The sequence below is a fragment of the Aquarana catesbeiana genome, linkage group LG04 (assembly GCF_042186555.1).
Source record: "Aquarana catesbeiana isolate 2022-GZ linkage group LG04, ASM4218655v1, whole genome shotgun sequence".
Taxonomy (NCBI): Eukaryota; Metazoa; Chordata; class Amphibia; order Anura; family Ranidae; genus Aquarana; species Aquarana catesbeiana.
Genome location: NC_133327.1, coordinates 282,187,441 through 282,214,699, shown reverse-complemented (window position 1 = coordinate 282,214,699; position 27,259 = coordinate 282,187,441). Strand labels below are relative to the sequence as shown.

Sequence of the window (27,259 nt, the reverse complement as noted above, 5' to 3'; positions counted from 1 at the left end):
AATGTTCTCCTGCCTGGTGTGGAGTGCTCCCAGGACCTCTGTAGCCCTCCAAAAGAATCTGATAGCCGCCTCCTCTAGGGCACTCGTCCTACTGCCACTTTCTGTTTTCAGGGGGGGAGGAGGGACCTTGATATCAGCCAGCCGGCTCGGCCCGGCCACCTCCTGGCTGAGACTTCCCTGTGTATGAAAAAGGGACATGGTTTTAGTTTTTGCATCATCAATCACAATCCTAAATTAGTACTCCCAACTAACATATAGTTCACATCATTGATTGGACAAGCCGAAATATTTAGAGGAATGCTATACCTGGCTCAATCTGGGCTCCTCCACATATGGCCTGGAAGGCCCAGGTTGGGCGTCAGAAGCCTCAGCCGGGGGGGAAGGAAGCTTGGAAGGAAGACTGGAGAGGGATGGCCTGGGTTCAGTCTGGCCTGCCAGAAAGTGCAGCCTGTCGTAGTACAACATCCTGGGGACATAGATGTCATCTGCTGCTCCGGATCTCTGTGAATCCAGGACTTTCTTGCGCTCCCTTAGATATGTGCTCCTCAGGCCACCAATGAAAATCTTTAAATAAGTGATGTCTGCCGTGGGGATCACCTGCTTCACAATTTCACACAATTGCTCCAGTGCTGCCTTCCTCTTTGCTTGGTTCTTGAAATGGGGGTGGGTAATCTCCCACAGACAGGGCAGCTCCCTTAGCATATCAATGAATAGTGACATGAAGTCAGTATCTCTCATTAAGATATCCATGTTCACTGCAAGACACAACACAAGACAAAGCCTAATGTCAGACCAAACTCTCCTAATCTTGTTACAATATAGGCCTCAATCTAGAAGCAGTATAGGCCCAAGTTTGTCTCTTACCTTCGTTCTTACGATCGGCGCGTCCAATGCTCCTTCCTCCGCTCACAGATCGTACGTAATACGCACGCGTGTTACGCTTTATACACACTGCGCATGCGTGTAACTCCGGCCGCCCCTGACGTTCTTTCTAGTCTATTCCCCGCCCCTTTTCGTTTGGCGCAGTGGGGGAAGAGCATGATGGCGGAGTTACAACAGGTGCGTGATAATTCTAACAACGAGGAGGAGGAGGAGGAAAGCCCGGATCCAGGCACGTCCCGATCCAGAAGGAGACGTTTTAAGGCCACAAATATGTCGTTTGGGGAGATGTTGGAGATGGTAGACATCATGAAGAAGTCCGACTATGATGGAAAATATGGGCCTTACCCCAACCCCAACATCAGAAAGGCCAAAATCATTGGTAAAGTGGTCTGGAGTCTGGAGAGGAATTTCGGGACTAAAGATCAGCTCAGGAAGCGGTGGTCGGACCTGAAGTTGAGAGAGCCAGAGCAGTACCGAAAGATCCGGAGAGTGCTGCAAAAAAGTAAGTAGTTGTGCTGTGTTCATATTCTTTCTGTCTTTATTCCGTTCGTTCTGCTCCATATGTTTTTAGTAATTGTAACGTTTAAAAAGGTCAACTTTAATGTTCATGGGCCCATTATTCGTTCGTATCAAACATTTTTCTTTCGGCCTCTAGAACACCATTGTTTAGGCCATATGCATTTTCCCACATTTTTTTTGGGCCTACTTGGATGCCAAATATTTGTTTGTGTAGATGGGTTTGTTACTAGAATGAAATGCCAACTAGATTGTGTGTAAGGAGAGGACACTGAGCAGCTGTTTTCACATCTGGACACTGGAGCACTAGTGTGGGACACAAGAACACCATTTTTATTAGGGGGGGCACACAGGTGCTCCAGTGTATACTATAGGGGGGGCTACATCTGTGAAGCTTGTACCAAACAGGTAAAGTATTGCAGCTTGACAAAGGGCAATACAAAATATACATCTTGGAACTCGGCTAAAATAGACAATTGTACCCCACTTCCAAGCAATGTTTCCTATTTCTAGTTCTGTCATCAAATATCTGTGTGCTAATTATACCATTTTTGTTTTACATAGGGGAGAAAAGACTCGGAGGACACCCCTCATCCCAGGAGACCAGAGCCCCCCCCCTCTGGAAGAAGGGGAAATACCAACCCAAGAAGCTGAGCAGGAGGAAGAAGAAGATGTGGTGGAGATTGGCACCACAACAGGTGAGTGTCTGCAACCACAGGCTCAGGTAAAAGAGATGGATGTTGGCAGATTTTTGAGACCTGTTTTTTTTGTTCTTTATCTCTTTTTAGGTGATCGTGATCCAGAACGCTTTACATCTGAAAGTGCCCAGATACTGATCGGGAGATCATGGGGTGTAATCTCCAATTGCAAAACATCCAGCAACAAATCAGTGATGTTATTAAAAAAAATAATAACATCATTGATGTTTTGGGGCGAATTTAAACCCCACAAAATCACCTGTTTTATCTTACTAAAATTTTTACAATGTTTAGAAAAGCCAAATTTGGAGGATGCACACAGTGTGCCAACATATGCTATCTGCCATCACGGGAGATCAATGGACGCGTTTTGGGGGTGCAACCCCTTCCTCAATTATAAAGTAGCGTTGAGGAAGGGCTTGCTCCCCCAAAACACATCCCTTGATCCCCCCTGATGGCAGATAGCACATGTTGACATTCGTAAATTGGTGTGCATCTTCCAAATTTGGCTTTTCCAGGGGTGATTTCCCCCCATCTGAACGCTATATCAAACCCAGTTCCTAAATACTGATGTCTGATATAGCCTTCAGGTTTGACCATATGTGAACTTTGTAAGTTCAAGTTTTTTGGCTTTCTTGTTGGTTTTACACAGGCCTGTTTTATCTGAAATGGATATTTCGATTTTTGATAATGCCCCCCCCAAAAATTGTTATACAACAAACATGTTGTTTTGTTTTAAAAACCTTTGGGAAATGCACATGTGATTGTGCAGGTATAAAAAAGTGCCTTACTCAAGAATGTGTGGATTATTGTCTCAACACTACAACACTTTTGGGGTGATGTAATAGCTGTTTTATGCAAAAATGGGGGTTATTTCCTAAGGGCAAATACACTTTGCACTACAAGTGCAGGTTCAGTGCAGTTACAAGTGCATTTGTAGTGAAATGTGTTTTTGCATTTAGGAAGTACCAGCCAACACTATTCTTTATAAGGTTACCCAATCACGACATTTTCTGCACTCAACACATTTCTGTCAGGGTCAGCTCAAACAAACACAAGCAGTAAATGTCCACCAAGAATTGCTTTTGGTTGTTTTTTATTTGAAAAAGGTGTCACAGATTGTCTGGCATATTGATAGCCCCCCTACCCGCAAAGAACTCCAGGTATCGTAACCGGACATCACGGGCACTCAGGGAGGGCAAGCCAGGACGGCCGCTTTCAAGTGCCGTCATTGTTGATGTATTTGGTATTCCGGCCTCAGGCCCAACTGAGCCAGCATAGTTGGCTGAATGTTTTCTTAAAAAATTATGGAGAACACAGCACGCCAGTATAATATGGTTCAGTTTATACTCCGCCATATGGATGGGTGTCAGAAATAGTCGGAACCAGCTGGCCAGGATTCCAAATGTGTTCTCCACCACTCTTCGGGCTCTGGCCAGCCGGTAATTAAAAACCCTCTGTTCCGGGGTGAGGGTCCTCATCGGGAATGGCCGCATCAGGTGGTCCCCCAGCGCAAACGCTTCATCAGCAACGAACACAAATGGGAGACCTTCAACATTGTCCTCTGGAGGTGGCAAGTCCAAGCTGCCATTCTGGATAAGCCTGTAGAACTCCGTCTGGGCGATCACTCCACCATCGGACATCCGACCATTCTTCCCCGCGTCCACATACAAGAAGTCGTAATTAGCCGACACCACCGCCAACATCACTATACTATTAAACCCCTTGTAATTATAATAGTACGACCCCGAGTTGGGTGGTGGGACGATGTGGACGTGTTTCCCATCAATTGCCCCTCCGCAGTTAGGAAAGTCCCACCGCTGGGCAAAGTGGGAGGCCACAGTCTGCCATTCCTGTGGCGTGGAAGTAAACTGTTGAGGAAAAAACAAGAAACATTACTATTTTTTCACAGAAACATGGCAAGCAGATTAGACACAAACATTATGGGTCAACCTCCAGATAGCATTTATTAAGGGGAATTTTACAACAACAAAGTATAAGGTACACCTATCATATTCCCCCTCCCCCCCCTCTCATGGGCCATTTCTAACATTATAGGGGGGGGAACTCTTGGACAGGTAACCCTCTTCACTTCATTGAGAGATGAATGCCTAAATACAGGGTATTACTTGGAACAGCCCCTCCTTAGTTACACTATTGGCAGACCACTGGACAGGTAAGAAGTGTCATAATACAAAGATATAAATACACACTGTACACATTTGAGCACATTTGGACATTCTGCTATTACCTATCAAGATCATAATAGGATACAAAAACTTTAAACAGTACCATTGGAAAGTATACAGACAGGCCCTTGCACTACATGCTTTGGGGAATTCATCCATACATCTGACCAGTAAAGAGGTGGGTATAGTGTGTATGGGTTTGACAAAGTCAGCAGATAGATGATTGAGGATAGAGAATTGGGATCAGCTGACTTAGCAGTTGGGGGAGGGAGGGTTAAAAAAAATTTGGGGACACCACAAAAAAAAGCCTCTGGCCCTCTGCCTGAATTTAAATCAAAAATAACATTTCCAAACATTTTAGGGGGTGTTTGGGGTAAAGCACTACTATGGAGCAGATAAAATACATTGTTAAGTGACTACATGAGGTGAATATAGGCCAGGAGAACATGCTGGGGAGGTTATTGAAGGGCAAATATGTATGAAGGACCTAAAATAATAATTATATAAAAATCCAGCATGCATGAGGACAAAGGGGACATTCACAGCATATTACAATCATGGTAATTAGGGAATGAGGAAAGAAATACAATATATTATCAAACATTCAATACAATAAAATGTGATATAAAAGGATAAAAATCTTACCTTCATATACTCTTTCTGCAGGACCTGTATGATGGCAGAACAGGTCTCTGGGATAATGATCCCCAGAGCCTGGGGGGAGATGCCTGTCGAGAACTTTAAGTCCTGCAGACTTCTCCCTGTGGCCAAATACCGCAAGGTAGCGACCAGCCTCTGCTCCGGAGTGATGGCTTGCCTCATGCAGGTATCCTGCCTGCTGATATAGGGGGTCAGCGAAGCCAACAAACAGTGAAACACGGGGTCCGTCATCCTGAGAAAGTTCCTGAAATCATCAGGATTATTCTCACGGATCTCACGGAGCAAAGGCATGTGACAGAACTGGTCACGCTGAAGCAACCAATTCTTGGTCCATGAACTCCTCCCCACCCTGTTCATGGACTGGACTTGTGTCAAGGTCAGGACCCCAACACCAAGCCCCCGCACAGCACGAACTCTACGAGGAGTACGCATACGAAACATGGCTAGAAAACGGTCAGCTGCTCAGAACGAAGTAACAGAACGCACTGAAGAACAGCAAGGCCTGTGAAGAGCGACCTGAAAAACAGCAACGAGCAGGCAAGATCACACAGAAAACTCAGATACGAACTGACTGCACGCACTGAAGAGCAGATACAAACCCACACGCACAAACTGAACGTCAGAAAACGATCTGAAAGCCACGAGTCTGAAAAAGCGCGAATCGTCTCTCACCAAACTTTTACTAACACGAGATTAGCAAAAGGAGCCCAAAGGGTGCCGCGCTTGGTTCTGAACCGGTCTAGTCTCGTCGTACGTGGTGTACGTCACCGCGTTGTTGGCGATCGGAAATTCCGACAACTTTGTGCGACCGTGTGTAGGCAAAACAAGTTTGAGCCAACATCCGTCGGAAAAAATCCTAGGATTTTGTTGTCGGAATGTCCGAACAAAGTCCGACCGTGTGTACGGGGGAATTCGACATCTTTTTAACTTGACATTAGTGCTTGGCTTAAATACAGCAGCAGTACCCTAATCTACAACACCAATTTTTTAATTCAGCAGTAACGGACATAAACTGACTGGTGGGAGTAGCAGCCACAGCAGATCTAAAAGCTGTAGGAAATTGTACGCCCTCAACTTCACACAAATTAGCCAGTGGCATAATAGTTTGATTGTATAGTTTTGTCTTTAAAGTTTGAAAATATGTGATAACAGAATGCACAAATACATGACCTCCACCCCTGTATTTCCAATTCTTCCTAAAATATTTAAGACTTTAGGTATATGTTTATTAGAAATCAGTTAGCATCAGCACAGCATGTCAGCACATGAATACATACAGTAGGAAATAAATTAAAAGAGCTCCGTGATGTGAGCATTTTAATGTATCTGTTGCCAACAGACCTTTTGGGGTTTTTAGCCTCTGCCTACAGCATATGAGCCATTGTAAAATGAACATCCCTTTGTGCACCACACTCATGAAGAAACATGAATATGAAACAAAGAGCTTGGTGAGAGCAGCAACTTAATGATACTAAGAGAGACCTGCACTTAATGTGGGGACAGCATTGCTAAGTACCCAAGGTAAAAAGGCCAAAGTGTGCCCCCTTTCCATTAGTTGTGAACTAGTAGGTTGTAGGTCTTTTCCTTTTTGCACCCACTACCTGCTAAAGAATTCAAGGCAGTTGTCTCTTCTCTCTATTCCTCATGTCCCTCAGCCTGTACTCCTCCTCCTTCTAGTTCCATACTTAGCACCCTCCCCCTCCACTGCAACATCTGCTGCCTTAAATGATAAGGAGGAAAGACTGACAAGGGGTAAATTTTATCTCTCAAGAATAGAAGAGGATCATCATGGGGCCAAACTAAGTAAGGCCAAACATAGGCTTGAATAATTGTGTGTGTGATTGTGTGTGTGTTTTTATATCTGTTTGTTTGTGTATATATGTGTGCAGAGCATTTCACCCATCACATGGCACACTGCAAAGTATTTCAAGTTATCACATAACACACTGCAGAGTATCCCACCCATCCCATAACACACTGCAGAGTATTTCACCCAATCCTATGATACATTGCAGAGCATTCCATCCATCCCATGTTACTGCAGAGCATTCCACCCATCCCATGTTATTGCAGAGCATTCCATTCACCCCATAACACACTGCAGAGCATAACACTCATCCAATAACACACTGCAAAGCATTCCATACATCCCATGTTGCTGCAGAGAACCCCATCCATCCCTTGTTATTGCAGAGCATTCCATTCATCAAATGACACACTGCAGAGCATTCCACCCATTCCATGACACCCTGTAGAACATTTAACCTATCCCATGACACACTGCAATGTATTCCATCCAACCATGTTACTGCAGAGCATTCCACCCATCCCATGTTATTGCAGAGCATTCCATTCATCCCATGACATACTGCAGAGCATTCCACTCATCCCATGACACCCTGTAGAGCATTTACCTATCCCATGAAACACTGCAGTGTATTCCACCCACCCCAAAACACAATGCAGAGCATTCCACCAATCACATGACACATGCAAGGCAGTTCACCCATCCCCTGACACTGCAGAGCATTCCACCCATCCCCTGATATACTGCAGAGCATTCCATCCATCCCATGAAACACTGCAGAGCATTCCACCCATCCCATGATGCACTGCAAACCATTACAACTATCCCATGATACACTGCAAACCATTACAACTATCCCATGATACACTGAAGAGCATTCCTCCCATCTCATGACACTGCAGAGTGTTCTACCCAGTGGTGGAACTACCAGGGTCACAAAGGTTGCACTTATGACCGTGCCCTGGTGTTCCACCACTACGGGGGGGTCCAAGATGGCAGGAAAGGGGGCCAACTGCACAACATGTGAAAGGATTTCACTGTAGGGTTGTAATAAAGGGCCCCATGATGGGAGTAAAGGGGCCTGGGCTCTCAGGGAAGGGCCTTGGGACCAGTGGGTCAGGGGATTTCTTCATGTTTTTTTTGCACCGGGGCCCTGAAGGTTCTAGTTATGCCTTTTGGAAAGAGCCTTTAATGCAGTGGAATATATTTGTGATTGAAAAAGTTGCATTTTATTAACCTGGGGTTAGGGTGTGTACTGCATTTGGTGCACACATTCATTGACTATATGGTGTCAATATTTAGCCACTGGCTGGAAATGGGCCGAACGCCCCCTGGTGCCACCCCAAAGCCCAGATCACCCCCCCATGTGAATGAGCATGGGGTACATTGTACCCCTACCCATTCACCCTAAAAAAAAGGCAGTGTAGTGTTAATAAAAAAAGAGATGGGTTTGACAAGTCCTTTATTAAAAATCTTCCTCCAGTCTTCTCCCTCCTGTGTTCTTCCTCCGGTCTTCTTCCTCTGATCTTCTTTCTGCTGTCTTCTCCACTGCTGCTGTCTTCTCCACCACCATGATGTCAGAAGGGGTGGGGTCACCGGGTGATGTAAATGGGTGGTCCCGCCCCTTGCCTATATAAGAAATGTCAAAGCACAGAGTGGGCAGACAGCTGGAGGCCTCCCAGCAGACAAGAGCGTTTTTTTTTCATTTATTTTTTTTCTGGCCAGGTGAGCAATGTGATTGACAATGGTTTAACATTGAGGGACCTAATTTTTTTATTTTTTAATGAAGGATTGGTCAAAACTGTCTTGGTATTACTTTTGTACACTTTTTTGGTGAATGGGTAGGGGTACGATGTACCCGATACACAAAGATAATCTGCACACCAATATTTGCTCTTAAAAAATCTTCACCTTTATTCAAAAACTACAGTCCACAACCACAGATAAGATCAGTTGACACGTTTCAGCCTATAAGGCCTTAGTCATAACTGTACCCAATACCCATTCACATAGGGGGGCCAGGATCTGGGCCCCCTTGTTAAAGGGGGCTTCCAGATTCCAATAAGCCCCCCTGCCCACAGACCCCAACAACCACAGCTTAGGGTTGTCGGGATTAGGCCCTTGTCCCCAATAACATGGGGAGAAGGTGCTTTGGCAAACACCCACCCGCAATGTTGAAGGCATGTGGCCTGGTATGATTCAGGAGGGGGCGCTCATTCACCCCCCTTTTCCTGACCTGCCAGGCTGCATACCCGGATAAGGGTCTGGTATAGATTTTGGAGGGGACCCCACACCGTTTTTTTTTTCTATTTTTTCAATAGCCGAGTGGCAGCAATTGTAACTGCAAGTCATTTTAAATAGGATTTAACTCATTTTTTTTTCTTTACAAATGTCATTTTTGCTATAGCATATTTTATGCATGCTACAGATGTGCCACATTACAGGCACATTAAGGGGACCCCCCCCCCCAGGCACTATATTTAAAGGAATTTTTCATTTTTATTTTTGCACTTTAAGCATCCTTAAAATCTCCGCTCCTTAAAAAACTTAAAAATCACTTTTTAAAAAAAAGAATTAAAAATATTGATACATGTCCCCACGGCAGTACCCAGACCCCCCATACCCCTTTTAGGGCCATTCTCTTAAATAAACGTATACGTAAATAAGTAGATAAGCCTTCAAAATGGGCACTTTAGGCTTATTCTGTTCAGCTCCCATAAACTTCAATGGGGTTCGCCATTCGGGTTAGAACATTTCCCCTGTTTGGGAGTTCTGCTGAAAACTGAACAGAGGGGTGTTCAGCCCATCCCTAGTATAACACAAGTCAGCTTTTAATACAAAAATCAGCACCAGAGTGTAGTTATTTCACTGTAAAAATTCCCATAATATTGTAGTGAGTATGTGCAGTTTTCAAACACTTTGACTAGACCACCTTTTCAGCAGGACAAACAGTTGCCATTTTTTAATTAGGGATCAACATTCAAGTGTATTTAGTTCACTGAAAAAGTCCTTAAAATATTGTAAGCACAGATAAACAAAATAGTGATACTTTTTAGGTGCACATAAACCTTTGAGGTATGCATGTATAAAAACAAATTTCAGTCTTTTAGTTATGTAAAGCCTACAGTAGGTAGGTGCGTTAAAAACAGTAGGTGATTGAACTGTACATTCAGTAAACACTTTATTTTTAGTATGCCAAGTTGATCTGTTGTAATCCAACAGGCGAGACAGAGTTAAGTTTCCACAGTAGTCCACCAGGCAGATGAGACTTCTCGATATATTTTATGAACCAATGTCCACTTCATTAGGAGCAAATAATAGAGGTAGCATGTCTAAAGTGGTTCAAACATATTGTTATAATCAGTGATGTAATCACAGTACCATCATTATATCATACATAAAGATATGCATTCTATGGATCCAGCTCTTAACACTTACAGATCAGCCAACATTAAAACCATATGTATCCAAGAAGGTGCCTAAAAGTATGTATTTTTCTTTCTGGGGACCGTTGGGGTGTTATAACAGGGTTAGAGTACTGTTTCCATATGTCAGGGTAGGTAAGTTTGACATCTGTGGCCACCATACTGCCTTGGGGCAATATCTACTATTTCTTGACCCCAAGCTGAATGTATTTTTGGAACCCTTATTCACTCACATGGGGCAATGTAGTGTATTTTGTTTAGTCAACCACATTATATTGTCCCCTAGGTGGAGTTGTCTCTGCCTTTATTGGGGACTAAGTTCCTATACATCCATGTGTGGCATGATATCACTGCACATTGTGTCATATATTATGATATCATTATGTTGTGCTAGATCAATCTGAGTCCAAGGAATTCCAGTGGACAATCCATAGGGTCACCTGAATTGTGTGCTGTTGAGCTTACAGACCTTGAGAGGTATGCACTAGGTTTGGGAATATACTTTGAATTTCTTAAAGGTTATTTTTTGATGGACATGTTGCATGTATGTTATAAGGCTGTTGAAAAGAACCTATCATGCACCAAGACTTCCTTTTTTCCTTGCTTTATCTTTTTCCCCCATGGTCCCCAGGTCATACTTGTAGTGGCAACCCTTCCTGGACAATTATAGTTTTAATGTTGGCTGATTTGCAAGTGTTAAGAGCTGGATCTATAGAATGTATATCTTTAGGTATGATACAGTAAAATGATGGTAGTGTGATTATGATTGTATGTCTTTTAGTTTAATCAGCTGCTGTTTTTAACACGTCATCTAGGCTTTACACAATAACGGGATAAAAACATTTTTTTATATATACATGTCTTGAAAGTCTATGTTGACCTAAAAAGTATTTTGTTTATGTGTAAGCTCAGTATTTCTATTGGGACGTTGGCACACTTTGCTTTGACTCAGAAAAAGGAGTGTGCTGAGCTGTCTTAAAATATTGAAGTTAGTGCATGCACAGTCTTTTATGCATTTGTTAATGTTACTTTATCAACAGGATCCATAACAGCAAGTTTTTAATCAAAAGAAAAATGATCAATTAGTATATTTATTTGACTAAAAAAGCCCCCAAAACATTGTAGTGAATACATACACAGTCTTTAAAAAGATTTAAACAGAATGCCTAGTCTGCTTCTTTAACAAAACCCATACAAACCAGTTTTATTTAAAAAAATCAACAGATCAATGTATTTATTTTACTTTAAAAAATCCCACGAAATATTGTACCCACATTTTTACTAGGCCAGTTGTTTGATTCATAACCCACATTAGTTAGTTTAATTGAACAAATTAACATTATAGTGTCAATTTACCATTGAACCTGGTAATCCTAGTGACGTCACACCCCTTTGCTTATATTTCTGCCACAGGGACTGGGAAATTACATTCATCAATAGACAAGAGATGGGTTCAAACTAGGGATGAGCCGAACACCCCCCCTGTTCGGTTTGCATCCAGAACATGCGAACAGGGAAAAAATTTGTTTGAACACACGAACACCGTTAAAGTCTATGGGACAGAACATGAATAATCAAAAGTGCTCATTTTTAAAGCTTATATGCAATTTATTGTCATAAAAAGTGTTTGGGGACCCGGGTCCTGCCTCAGGGGACATGTATCAGTGCAAAAAAAAGTTTTAAAAACTGTTGTTTTTTTCGGGAGCAGTGATTTTAATAAAGCTTAAAGGGAAACAATAAAAGTGAAATATTCCTTTAAATTTTGTATCTGGGGGGTGTCTATAGTATGCCTGTAAAGTGGCGCTTTTTTCCCATGTTTAGAATAGTCTGACAGCAAAATGACATTTCTAAAGGAAAAAAAAAAACATTAAGTAATAGCGGTATCGGCTATAGTGAATTGTCTATGGGAGAAATCAAAAGTGCAAATTTTAAGGGTTAATATGCATGTTATTGTCATAAAAAGTGTTTGGGGACCTGGGTCCTGCCCCGGGGACATGTATCAATGCAAAAAAAGTTTAAAAAATGGCCATTTTTTCGGGAGCAGTGATTTTAATAATCCTTAATGTGAAACAATAAAAGTGTAATATTCCTTTAAATTTTGTACCTGGGGGGTGTCTATAGTATGCTTGTAAAGGGGAGCATGTTTCCCATATTTAGAACAGTCTGACAGCAAAATGTCATTTCTAAAGGAAAAAAAGTAATTTAAAACTACTTGCGGCTATAATGAATTGTCGGTCCAACAATACACATAAAAGTTCATTGATAAAAACCATGGAATTTCCCCACAGGGGAACCCAGAACCAAAATTAGAAAAAAAAATGTGTGGGGCTCCCCCTAAATTCCATACCAGGCCTTCAGGTCTGATATGGATATTAAGGGGAACACCACGCCAAAATTTTTAAAAAATGGCGTGGGGGGTCCCCCTAAATTCCATACCATAAGGTGAACTCCGTGCCAAAATTAAAAAAAAATGGCAAGGGGGTCCCCCTCAAAATAGGGTCTGGTATGGATTTTATGGGGAACCCCGCGTCAATATTTTTAAAAAAATGGCGTGGGGTCCCTGCAAAAATCCATACCAGACCCTTTTCCGAGCATGCAACCTGGCAGGCCGCAGGAAAAGAAGTGGGACGAGAGTGCACCCCCCCTCCTGAACCATACCAGGCCACATGCCCTCAACATTGGGAGGGTGCTTTGGGGTAGCCCCCCAAAGCACCTTGTCCCCATGTTGATGGGGAGAAGGGCCTCATCCCCACAACCCTTGCCTGGTGGTTGTGGGGGTCTGTGGGCCGGGGGGGCTTATCAGAATCTGGAAGCCCCTTTAACAAGATCCCAGCCCCTCCTGTGTGAATTGGTAATGGGGTACAAATGTACCCCTACCATTTCACAAAATAGTGTCAAAAAGGTTAAAAAACACAAGAGACGGTTTTTGACAAGTTCTTTATTAATTTCTTCTTCTTTCCACTTCTTCTTCCATCTTCTTTCTTCTGGTCTTTCTGCGGTGTTCTTCTTCTTCCTCCATCTTCTTCTTCTCCATCTTTTTCCCCTCCATCTTCTTCTTCCTTTGCTCTTCTCGTCCCGCATCTTCCTCCACTCTGTCCACATGATCTGTCTCAGTGGGAGTCTTCCGCCATGTGATGCTTCGGTTCTTCTGACACTTCTTATATAACGGAGGGTGGGGCCACCCGGTGACCCCGCCCTCCTCTGACGCATGGGGACTTCGGGGGGGACTTCCCTATGGAATCAGATTCTGATAAGCCCCCCGCCCGCAGACCCCCACAACCACCAGGCAAGGGTTGTGAGGATGAGGCCCTTCTCCCCATCAACACCCTCCCAATGTTGAGGGCATGTGACCTGGTACAGTTCAGGAGGGGGGGCGCTCTCTCGTCCCTTCTCTTTTCCTGCGGCCTGCCAGATTGCGTGCTCGGATAAGGGTCTGGTATAGATTTTGAGGGGAACCCCACGCCATTTTTTTTAAAAAAATTTGCCCGGGGTTCCTTTCAATATCCATACCAGACCTGAAGGGCCTGGTATGGAATTTAGGGGGACGCCCCAGTAGAAGTCTGATGAATCAGATTCCGATAAGCCCCCCGCCCGCAGACCCCCACAACCACCAGGCCAGGGTTGTGGGGATGAGGCCCTTCTCCCCATCAACACCCTCCCACTGTTGAGGGCATGTGACCTGGTACAGTTCAGGAGGGGGGCGCTCTCTTGTCCCTTCTCTTTTCCTGCGGCCTGTCAGATTGCGTGCTCGGATAAGGGTCTGGTATAGATTTTGAGGGGGACCCCACGCCATTTTTTTTTTAAAAATTTGCCCGGGGTTCCTTTCAATATCCATACCAGACCTGAAGGGCCTGGTATGGAATTTAGGGGGAGGCAACAGTAGAAGTCTGATGACGAAACGTGCGTAGGGCGGGACTCACGGATGTCTTGCAGCACCTCCAGCCAAACGAACATAAGTTTCTTTTATGCTCGTTTTTTGCCTTGCAAATGTGAGTACATTAATTTACCAGCTATAATAAAGTTTCTTATTACGGTTTTACACTATGGGCATCCCTCCTTTCTTTTATATGTAAAACGGTAAAACAACATATAAAAGCACAGACCGGGGACATCCAGGAGTGCTACACAGTGGCAAATACTGTGACTGCCTGCACCCCTGCAGGGGGAAGTGAATCCGGTGAGTGCAAGCAGAATAAGAGCACGCTGTTGAGGCACTATTAACCAGCCAGCATCTGGACAAGAAGTTTCCCATATCAATTTGTTTCCTAGAGAGGGGATTCCCTCAGAACCACTCCAAAGACTTTTTTTGCAATCAATGAAACTTTTCTTATCCAATAACACTGGTTTTAAGCACATAAGTCACTTTTTTGCATAATCTAGCACAAGTCACTTTGTTGTAATACCAGCACCTTTTTTTGCACTATTTGCACGTTGTCATTTTGCATATAGATAATGAAATATAAGACTGTGGCACTTTATTCTGAAATTTCACCCATATTACAATTAGGTAGAAATAAGAATTAACAACCTTGTATCAATCACAGATTGTGACCTAAATCATTCACGTAGTTAAGGGAACCATTATTTATTTATTCCTGGCACACACAGAAATTTTAATTTTATTTACTTTTTATTTATGGTTTTCGTCAATGTTTATTATTTACATACATCATTTAAGATTCACAGAAATTAAACACACCAAGCACCAAACAGAGTAATTGTTCACCACGTAAAAAAACATTTTTACTCCATAAGGGCAGCGCCATATCTACTCCTGCTTTCCACACACTTTCTAATACACTCCACCTAGGTGGAATTGTATTCATAGAGGCAGCAGCTCTGTATTTCAGGAACGTTTTAGCCACTGCGCGGATTTACCCCATACATTCTAAAGAGTGAAAATGACAGACAATCATAGCAACCAATAACATTATACTTAAAGAGAAAGTAAACTGCCTACCAAAAAAAAAAGAAAAAAAGGGGGCCCACAGGAGCTTTAGCCATATTGTGCTATTATGAACAGCATATTAGCACATTATGGCACACTTATGTCAGGTACACACAGGCCGAATATCATCTGAAATCCTCCGATACAGTAGAAACCACCTGACTTTCGACTCAGGTGTACAGCTGCCTGTAATTCATGACTGGATTCTGTCAAACAAGCATGCTGCATTAGTGCATTTTGCATTAGTACATATCTGCAATGGCAGTGCCCAGCTCCCCTTTGTCAATTTCTTGTCTTTTGGCCTTGAAAATAGGCAGAATTGACTTTCAAGATTCTCTTCTCATTGTTTAAATTACAGTTTGCAATTTACATATTTTACATTGGCTTTTGGGAAATGGTCCATCAAATAAAACCAGAATGATTCATTCATCCCCTGTCCTGTGTGCTTCTATTACTTTTTTTTGACTTGTGTAGGATGTACATTATAATATGTTCTAAAATAATTTAATTTAACTGCTAATGATAATGTTATTTTTTTTTCTTTACAATTAAATATATGTGTTTCCTTTAGCTTCTGTTGCATCAACATGTAATGATCCTGGAATTCCTCAAAATGGTTCCAGATACGGAGACAGCAGAGAGCCAGGAGACACCATAAGCTTTCAATGTCATCCTGGGTATCAGCTACAAGGACAAGCTACAATTACCTGTGTGCAGCTAAATAATAGATTCTTTTGGCAGCCAGACCCACCAAATTGCATAGGTATTTTTTTTATTGCACTTACTGTATATGATGTTGCTTTTTCTTGTTTTGATGTGTTCATAAAGTAAAACAAACATTGATGATCTATTATTTACAAATCAAGTCTACAATTTATAAATGCAATCAGCAGATCAATCAAAGTTTCATAATAATCTAACACAATTAAATGAAAGCGTTTGTTAACCCCCCAAAAAAACAGATCCTGTTCCCTTAAAGCATGTTATACAGCACAGTGCTTGTGCTGTGCCATTTAGCCCCCTGTGACACCTACAAAACCTGACTGATCCTGCCTGGCTATGCCCTCCCCCCATAAGCTGACCACATTGTATCATGGCTGCTGAGCCCTGACACTGTGGTCAGTTTATGTGCCTCTGTCCCTCACAGCCCTGCTTTGTCCTCCTCTGTCCTCTTCTCCGTCCTCTCCCCCCACCCCTCCCTGCCTGTCTGCTCATGTCAGCACCCACCCTCTCCACTCCTGCTGCTCCCATAATTAATAAAAAAAATGCCCCCATCCCCTCTGTAATATAACAATAAATGCCCCTGTGTCTGTGTTATATAAAAAATATGGTCATCTGTACCTATAACACAGCGGCTCTCGGTGATCGCACGACTCCTTGGCTCTCTCTCCTCTCTTCCCCTCCTCCTCGGCTGACGTTAGCAGCAGTGCTTGGCCCCACCCACTCGAGCTATTGGCCAGGACAGAGGAGACAGCTGAGGAGTCACCTGGTCACTGGGAGCCGCTGTGTTATAGGTACAGATAAACATTTTTTTTTATATAACACAGGCACAGGGGCACTTATTGTTAAATTACAGAGGGGATGGGAGCTTTTTTATGGAAGTAGGTTAACAACCACTTTAAGAATAATGCATTTGAAATCAGCCTTTATTGCACTTTAATAGTATGTATAACAGCTTTATGTTGTCATGTTAGTTTATGCAGCATATTTTGGTGGAAAAAGTTGTAAGGAAGACAAAGGGAACATTGTATCTTGTGTACCACCTGTTTGTCCGCTATCTTTCATGTTAACACTAAGGGAAAATATATGAAGTGTAACATTTGTCAAAGTGAACTCCAGCGTACACAACCATTGATAGTAAATCAATAAACATCAGGATTAAGGTCTAATTTTTATATTTTTTTTGGAGCTGAAATAAAATGAAAATAAATTAAACTAAGAAATTAACCTTGGTGTGTATTACCTACAGCCAGGTGAAGAATGATAGTAACTGAAATACACAGGACAAATATCTGTAGCAATTACATATTGATCCTTCCATTTAATTAGTGATAAATCTTTCTAATTATGCAGGTCTAAAGTGTAATCAAATGCTGTCAGTGCCCACACAGCCACTGTAGTGGCCTTGGGATTTAAAATTCTACTTGTCTCCCTCTTTCCTTTCTAGGGATTCTGGGATGGATCAGCGTGCTTCTGATCATGTGCTGGTGTTGACCAATCAAAAGTGCTATGAGCTTTCCCAGAAGCCTTAAAGGTTGAAGATGGAGAAGGGCAGAGATTTAAAATCCTTATACAGCTACACCGACTGCACGGGCACTGACAATGCATCACTCATGTGAGCTATAGCAGGGTGTGGAGAGTGTGTAGGGTGTAAGTTCACCTTTAAAATTTTTCTGAAAAAGGTGAATTAACACTTTAAATATCTGTAAAGACAACATTTTTAGAGGCGTAGAGAATGGTTAAGACCAATACCACTTATTAAGTAAGATATAAATCTGCGCGTGTATGCCTATAAGCAGCTGGACACCAGGGTCAATCAATCAAATCCCTTAAGTCAAAATATATAAAAGATGGTGCAGCGCTAAATGAACTAAACATCAAGGGATACTATAAACGGTTAAATGAGAGGATACACATACAACATAAGATAACCTTATAATAGATGTTAAAACAAAACTTTTTTTAAAAACTATATATCAAAGTCCAGAAAAGTCCATGAAAAATCCAAAAAATCTTAAGAGATTCCACCAAGTGAACGTGATATCATGCTGGTATAGGTGATTCATGTGCCCTTCACCGATATCTGAAATAGCCTCTCACCTGACGACCAGGACCCTTTAATTACAGAGGGTCATGTAAGCCTTCCCTTACAGGTCATATAAATGGATGGTATTCAGAATCAGGAACCAAGAGCTCCGTCACACACCGGGTGGGATAATTCAGGAAGTTCCAATGAAAAACCCCCACAAGCTACAACGTCTTGTAAAACCCTCTTGATGGCATCACTCCAGAGAGTGGAATCTCTTAAGATTTTTTGGATTTTTCATGGACTTTTCTGGACTTTGATATATAGTTTTTAAAAAAACGTTTTGTTTTAACATCTATTATAAGGTTATCTTATGTTGTATGTGTATCCTCTCATTTAACCGTTTATAGTATCCCTTGATGTTTAGTTCATTTAGCGCTGCACCATCTTTTATACAATACCACTTATTATTTGCCATCTGAACCATATTGGGTAGCTTTCCCTTCACTTTCTGAACGTGGGGGAGATTTTCTATTAGACAGTTGTAACAGTTATGGTTGTGCCCATTGGAAGATACCCCCCCTTTTCTTGTTCTGTTTTTTTTTGTTGTTTTTTTTATTAACAAGACAAACAGAAAAAGTACATATTCCTTGTGGGGACACAGATGGCAGTAAACATCAGAACAGAAATTCTAACCTTTTATCACTCTTCCAAAAACGAAAAATAATTTAGATACACTTTATGGGAATAAGTTCAAGATAGTATGTGGCATATGTATCAAGATTGCATGTGGAAAATTACTGTATATTTAAATTAAAGTAAGAATCTGGGGTCTTGAGCCCCTCTTCTCCCCAGTTTTTTGTATCTTCAAGGAATATCAGGGGTCATATGTCCCCATTATTGTTCCTGGCTCAGTTCCCATCCATGTAAGAAATTTGGGTGTTAACAATCACATAATGGTGTTCGCACTCCTTGAGCTGCATTCTTTATAATATAAGAAGTTTGAAGGCCCTCATAATGTGCACAGCAAGTTTAAAGGTCTAGTAATTTATTTGAATAAATCTCAGCTCAGGTGTCCTTAAAGAAACCAGAAGCTATACCAAACTTTAAAACAACAATTTTTGGGTAAAGTAAGCATTTAAACATTAATTAAAATGTTATTTCCTTATTCAATAAATGTTGCAAGGAGAAAATTCTTCACTTTTAACGATGTAACCCATTAACAATAATTTAAATTTACTGTGCTGAAGTTATCCCAGAACATCACTGGTTCTGATTAGTTGTTATTGTTTACTGCACTTGTGAATGAATGCTGTTTATTGAATTTCATGGAAGAATTGTTGTGTACAGATTATCATCTGATTGATTTTTGTTTCTTCATGTCTTGTTGTAACAGCTGCTTGTGGTGGAAACTTGACAGGCCCAGCAGGAGTAATTTTGTCACCTAACTTCCCTCAGCCTTACCCTTCTGGAAAAGAGTGTGACTGGAGAATAAAAGTAAATCCAGACTTTGTCATTGCCTTGATATTCAAAAGGTACACATTATAGAGAACAAAGCTATGTAGCAGGTTCTTGAATGTCAAATCTAAAAATTACATAATTTGTCACTTCATTGGGCTCCTAATTACATTTACAAACCAAGCCCTAGAGCATACATTTCGTACCTACACCACAAACATGGACATGTGGCAGAATAACAAACACATTATTTAGCTTTCTAGCAATGCTCAAGTGCCAAATGTAAACATTATGCAGAACTAGCCAGATGCATCAAATGCTGATAGAAAATCACAAAATAATTGTCTAAAAGAATGCTTTAGCTATAGCTGTCAAAAACCAAGCTTATTTGTAGCTTGAGTTTTAGTCCAAATATAATCATTTTTATTATATATATATATATAGATATATAGATATATATATATATCTATATATCTATAGATATATAGATATATAGATATATATACAGTATATGTATATAATTTGCACATCTTCCATTTGCATAGAAGATATGCAATAAATAGGCAAGACCCACCCTGCACTTTTATTAAGCTTTATTAAACTGGTCAACAATCAAATAATTATTCTAGTCTAGATTGTCGTATTGTTTTCATTTTGAGAGTGGTAAGGAAATCCATTTTAAATGAAAGTAAACCAAACAGATGGTAATATTTAAGTTATCGTTTTTGTTTGCAAACTTAGTACAGAGAGCAGTGTTATGAGTATACACACCATAACCAATTGAATTACACATAACCACTTGCCGACCACCCACAGTACTTTTACTACCCACAGTACATTTTATATACTGTACTCTCTCTCTCTCTTTCTCTCTCTCCCTCTCTCTAAAAAAAAAAAAGAAAGCCAGCCCGCATGTTATTTCTTTGCATGGGGTGACAGCATGGGTACAGTGCTATTGAGAGGGCAATGAGTGTACCTGAAGTCATTGGAAACCAGTATATAGCCTCACTAGAAGTGCCCGGGATCCTTTGTACTGTATTTCTGGCCTACAAAGAATTTAGAGGCTTCCTTTTCAGTTGGATAATAGGGGGAATACAGTATTTCATTAGACTTTACTCTAAAGTAATTAACTGTATTGTGTTGTATTCATGCTCCTTCTATCATATTGGCTTGTGCAGGGCACATATACCTATGAGTTGAGTAAAATGGTAAGTTTGTGTTATCCAGTACTTACAGGAGTATATAGTCACATTAGTGCCCTGGGCATGTTATTTTTTCACTTTGTGGAATATGATGATTGGTATTATCTAAAATGCTGTGGAAACCAAATTGTCATTAGTACAACTAGTATAAACTTCCACCTGGGAAATGTGAGAGATTTTACAGAGGGGTTTGTATTTATAAGCAATTCATAAATGTACAGGGCAGAAGGTGAATAGGTAAAAAAGTTACTTTGTTCACTAGGTCACAATTCTTGGATTTGAAATTGTGTTTAGAGGTTTGTAAAGCAGATATGGTTCAGTATGTAAATAGAATGTGATTTCTTCTGACCATTAAACTGAAGTCTGAAGATTAAAGCAGCTGTATACTTATTTTTTAAACTTTTACCTACAGGTAAGCCTATAATAAGGCTTACCTGTAGGTAAAAAAAAATCTCCTAAGCCTGTACGGTTTAGGAGATATTCCCCTCGCAAAGAGCCACTGACTGCAGCGGTGCATGCGCACAGGGGATTCTCAGCTGAAAGCCCGGCAGACGCCGGACCTTCCAGGAAAGAAGACTCCCACGCATGCGCGGGAGTGACAACATCGCAACTCCAGCCACTCATAGCACCGGAGCCGCGATACCCAGAAGACACGCTGAGGGGAAATGTCAGCTCCCTCGGCGTGGACCGGGTGAGATGCCGGTGCCTCGTTCTAAGGTAAGTATCTCATAATGAGCTAGTATGCTGTGCATACTAGCTCATTATGCCTTTTCCCTTACAGGTGTAGGGAAAAAAAAAAGTCAGCGGGTTTACTACCGCTTTAAGCTGGACTGTAAAGCAGGGTATTCACACTGCATTTTATTTTGTTCAACCAGCAGGCTGAGCAAAAAAAAAAAAAAAACCCTCACAGATGTCCACATCAATACAAGCGATGTTAATGCAGAGATCTTTCCCACTGTGTCTTTGTATTCTGACAGGAGGGACAAGCGTCGATCGAATGCTGGTTTTCCAGTATGACCATTCGACAGAGGTGAATCATAGAACAGACAGCAGTACACACAGACTGAAATTCGTCTGGCTCCTGCTGAACTGGCCACATTTCAGTACATGTATACCCTGCTTAAGTATCACAAATTCTTAAGATGAAATACTTATATATTGGGAAATAAAAAAAAATGTTTGGGACTTTTTATAAGATATACAAAATAGGATTTGCTACAAGTTGGAAAATACTTAACATTTAAAACTTTAATGCTTTAATGTAAAAAAGAAATTGTAAGACTTGTCAAATCCGGACTATTACTTATTGGTAACCAATGCAGACGAGCAAAGAAAGTAATTGGTTAATATCTGAAACATAATAAAGCATATATAAAAGTAGGCTCTTTTCTATGCAAGGGGCTACAATTACATTAAATGGGTATATTTTAGCAAATTAACTGCTGCTAGGTAGTGAGGAGGAAGACCAGTGAACATCTATTCTCTTGTCTCCCCTTCCTACTAAAAACCCAGAAGTGAAGTAAAATGGCAGTTCTGGGTCTGGCTGTCTATTTTATTTATTTATTTATTTATTATTATTTATTTCAGGTACTTATATAGCGCCATCAATTTACTCAGCGCTTTATATATACATTGTACATTCGCATCAGTCCCTACCCTCAAGGAGCTTACAATCTAAGGTCCCTATCTCACATTCATACATACTAGGGACAATTTTAGACAGGATCCAATTAACCTACCAGCATGTCTTTGGAGTGTGGGAGTACCCGGAGGAAACCCACGCAGGCACAGGGAGAACATGCAAACTCCAGGCAGGTAGTGTTGTGGTTGGGATTTCGAACCAGCGACCTTTCTTACTGCTAGGCGAAAGTGCTACCCACTACACCACTGTGCTGCCCGTCTATTTCTTCAGCCGCTGTGGACTGAGAAGAAGCTAATGATGTGTCATCTGAAAAATTCAATCTTAAGGCTTGATATGTCAGGTTTCTCTTTCCTCAGCACAATCTATTCATTTATACTTTACACAAAACTGGATAATATATTGCATTTGTGTACCCAGAAATAACTTTGGTGTATTTTTTAATAAAAGGTTGTGCTTCATAAACCATTGCGCTAATACCTTGTTTTATAAAAATTGGCACTGCTACCATTTTATTCTTCAGGGTATCTGCTTTCAGAAAATATGTCATATTTTGGGGGTTTAAGTAATCTTAATCTTTGGGGGCCTAAAATAATTTTTTAAACATATGTGCAAAAACACAAGAACAGCTCTGGCAGTGAAAGGGATAATGTAGGGACTGTAGGCAATTGTTTCTTAAAGTAGATATAAACCCCTCACTAAATATATTTTAAGTAGCAAAATGCTGTGTATTATGGGAAATGTAGGAGTGGGAATAAGAAAAAACAGAAAAAACAAGATTTTTGAATACAGCTTACCTGTAAAATCCTTTTCTTGAGAGTACATCACGGGACACAGAGCCTTCATTACATAGTGGGCTAGATAGGCACCTTCAGTGATTGGACACTGGTTAACCCCAATTAAGGAGAATTCCTCCCCTATACAACCCCTCCCACAAGGGGAGCACCTCAGTTTTGTAGCAAAGCAATAGGTAACCACGTAAAACCCATAGAAGGGCGGGAGCTCTGTGTCCCATGATGTACTCTCAAGAAAAGGATTTTACAGGTAAGCTGTATTAAAAAATCCTGTTTTCATACATCACGGGACACAGAGCCTTCATTACATAGTGGGATGTCCCAAAGCAATGCTCATTTGAGGGGAGGGAGACACAGATCAGAAACATAGACCGCAAACAGACCAAAGGAACTAAACTGCAGCCTGCAGTACACTGAGCCCGGCATCCTCTTGCCCTCTTACATCTACCAGATAGAATCTGGTGAATGTATGGACTGAAGACCAAGTCGCAGCCTTACAGATCTGAGCCATGGAGGCCTGGTGATGCACTGCCCAAGAAGCACTAACAGCCCTAGTTGAGTGCGCTTTCACATGAAAAGGGGGAGTCTTCCTCTTTATACCATAAGCCTGAAAAATAACCTGTCTAATCCATCTAGAAAGAGTGGATTTTGATGCTGCCTGGCCTTTTTTAGAGCCCTCTGGCAGGATGAACAAACAATCAGTTTTCCGTATCTGAGCGGTTGCCTGCAGATACCACATCAAGAGTGTGCAAAGATTCTTCTTCCATGGACTGCGGATCTGGAAAAAGGGATGGTAGGATCACATCTTGATTCAAATGGAATCCTGAAACCACCTTGGGTAGGAAGGACCGATGAGGAGGCATAACTACTCTGTCCTTGTGAATAATCAAATATGGCTCTTTGCAAGAAAAAGCTGCCAACTCTGATACTCTCCTAGCAGAGGATAGGGCTATCAAGAGGACTAATTTTTTAGTCAAAAATGCAAAAGGAGCATGGTGCAATGGTTCAAAGGGTTGTCCCTGTAAAGCAGACAACACCAAATTCAGATCCCATGGGCATACTGGAGGTTTGACTGGCGGATTCAATCGCAGTGCCCCCTGAACAAAGGCCCGGACAAGGGAATGTGAAGCAATTGGCTTCTGAAAAAATACTGTCAAAGCCGAAATTTGGACTTTGATCGTGCTCAAGGCCAATTTCATCTCTAGGCCTGACTGGAGAAAGGTCAAGATCCTGCTAATGACACACTTTCTAGGATGCCATCCCCAGGGTTCACACCAGGAAACATATGCCTTCCAGATTTTGTAGTAAATAAGCCTGGAGGCTGGCTTTCTGGCATTGACCTTTCTGGCATTTTCTTTGTGGAAAGAACTGACTCCGAGAGCCCACAATCCTTTAAAATGTGGGTCTCAGCAGCCAAACCATCAAATTTAGACTTCGCAAAGCAGGGTGGTAAATTGGACCCTGTGAGAGTAGATCTGGCCGGTGTGGGAGGACCCAAGGCCTGCCCACTGCCATCTTTACGATCTTTGCATACCAAGGTCTTCTGGGCCAAGCCGGGGCTACCAAAAGGACCGACTTTGCTTCCCTTCTGACTCTCCCCAGGAACCGCGGAAGAAGCAGATTTGGAGGGAAGGCATAGATTAGATTGTACTGATCCCATGGAATTGTCAGAGCATCTGACCCCTGAGCAAGTACATCCTTTGTTCTTGACACAAATTTGTCTAGTTTCTTGTTGAATCTGGACTCGAACAGATCTACATCCGGGGTACCCCACTTGTGACATATGATCTGAAATATGTCGGGGTGTAGAGACCATTCTCCTGGGCATAGTTGCTGGTGGCTTAAAAAGTCTGCTTGCCAATTTTCCACCCCTGGGATGAATACCACAGATAGGCAGGGAACATGGCTTTCTGCCCATGCAAGAATGCGATTCACCTCCTTTTGGGCATCCAGACTTCTGGTGCCACCTTGGTGATTGATGTAAGCCACTGTCGTGGCATTGTTGGACTGTATCCGATTAGGATGACCTTGTAGCCTGTAGGACCAGTCCATGAGGGCTAAGTAAATTGCTCGAATTTCTAGAATATTGATGGTCAAGCGCATTTCAGTTGCGGACCATCTTCCCTGCATGCATGCTTCTTCCAGAACTGCTCCCCAGCCTGTCAGACTGGCATCTGTGGTTACGATTTTCCATGGTAGTGGAAGAAAGGCTTTGCCTTTCAAAAGATTTCTTGTTCGTAACCACCAATTGAGGCTTTTGCGTATCCTTGGGGATAGATAGGCACATAGGAAGATTCAAGAAGATTCAAGATCCAAGGCATGAGGCTTCTTGTTCCAAGCCGCGAGGATGCTTTTCTGCAGAGGCCTTAAGTGAAACTGGGCAAATGGAACAGCCTCGAAAGAGGCGACCATCCTTCCTAACAGTCTCATACATAGCCGAATGGAGGGATTCCTTTTGCTTAACACTAGGCAGACTAGAGCTTTTATGGCCTTGACCTTTGGCTCTGGTAGAAACACTCTGCCTTGAGCGGTGTCTATGATCATGCCCAGATATTGCAACCTTGTTGAAGGTTGCAAGGAAGACTTTTCTAGGTTGATTATCCAACCTAGGCTTTCCAAATGTTTTACTGTCTTGAAGACAGCGTGGTTCAAGTGCATTATTGATTGCTCTATGAGTAGCAAATCGTCTAGATAAGCTACCATGGTTATGCCCTGAGCTCTTAGATTTGCTAAGAAAGGGTCTAGAATTTTTGTAAAAACTCGAGGAGCTGTAGCGAGACCGAAAGGAAGGGCCACAAATTGAAAATGGCATTGGTCTACAGCAAACCTTAGATATTTTTGGTGAGCAGGAAATATCGACACATGAAGATATGCATCCCTGATATCTATTGATGCCATAAATTCTCCCCCTTGAAGGGTGGAGACCACTGAACGGATTGACTGCATTCGGAATGATCGAATATGCAGAAACTGATTCAGATCTTTTAGATCTAGGATGGGTCTGACATCCCCATTTGGTTTTAGAACGGTGAAGAGATTCGAAAAGAACCCTGATCTTTTGGGTCACCCCCTGGGATAGTAAACGATCTAAGGCCAGAAGTAGCAGTTTTCGCTTTACTGGATATTTGGAAACCCTTGACCTTAGGAAACGAGCTGGTGGAAGCTCCTGGAACTCTATCTTGTAGCCCAGAGATACTGAAGAGACTACCCATTTGTCTTGAACCTCTTCCCTCCAGGCTCCTGAAAACAGTAGGAGCGAGTGGGGGCGCCCCTTTATAGGGATGCTTTGGGGCTCTGCTTGGCAGACTTTTGTGCCCAAGTCTTTTTCTGCCCTTGGGCGTGACCTTGGGCCTTTCCTCTAAAAGTAGATTGGGAAGGTTGTCACACTGCTTAGAGCCTGATGCTCCAGGGGAAGGAGAAAGAGAACGCTGATAGATGTTTACTCTTTTTGACTGGTAGGAGTGTAGATTTACCACCTGTAATTTTTTGGATGAATTTATCTAGGTCATCCCCAAATAGGTGTTCCCCTTTGAATGGGAAGCCCGTTAAGTATTTTTTGCATGAAAGCTCCTCTGCCCAATTTTTAAGCCAAAGGGACCTGCGCATGTGTACCAACAGGAGAGACAAACGAGATGCCTGCTGGGCAGAATCCAGAATGGCATCAATCATAAAACACAGCACCTGTGGAAGGTCTGCATAGTTCTCTACTTCCTCACTGGGAAGGAGACTAAGCATCTGCTTAACCTGTTCCTTGAGGAATTGACACAAACCCACAGTTGCGACTGTAGATTGGACTACAGCGCCAGCCATGGAAAAAGAGGTTTTTAATAAGGTTTCCAGCTTCTTATCAGTAGGATCCTTAAACACCTGAGCATTGTCCAGAGGACAGGTCAGGTTTTTGTTCACACAAGAGACAGCCACATCTATGCATGGTACCTCCCACTTCTTGGCGAAGCTTTCTTCCAAAGGATAAAGCATAGAAAACCTTTTAGGAGGAGAAAACAGTTTTTCGGGATGTCCCCAGTCCTCATACAACAATTTATCCATTAAAGAATGAATTGGAAAGGAAAAATCAGTCTGTGGGATCTTTCTGACCCCCAAGGAGGAAACAGAGGATGTGGCGGCTTCAGCAGAGGGCATTCTGAATGTGGAAAGCACCAACTTAGTGTAATACTGGACCTGCCTCTTGAGTGCCTGAGAGGAGGAAACTCTCTCCTCTTCCTCTGAATCCTCTGACTGCTCTTGATTCCTATCTCCAGATAGGGATCTCTCCTCATTGTCAGAACAATCATCTG

At 42.0% G+C, this 27,259-nt stretch overlaps 1 protein-coding gene across 1 annotated transcript in view; it reads left to right on the top strand.

Moving 5' to 3' along the window:
* The window catches only part of CSMD1 (CUB and Sushi multiple domains 1), a 3,274,537-nt gene that overhangs the window by 2,387,301 nt on the left and 859,977 nt on the right, over window positions 1–27,259 (top strand). Inside the window, exons 27-28 of the mRNA XM_073626646.1 lie at window positions 15,697–15,888; window positions 19,268–19,406. Coding sequence (XP_073482747.1) covers window positions 15,697–15,888; window positions 19,268–19,406 — 331 coding nt within the window. The remainder of the gene's footprint in view (window positions 1–15,696; window positions 15,889–19,267; window positions 19,407–27,259) is intronic.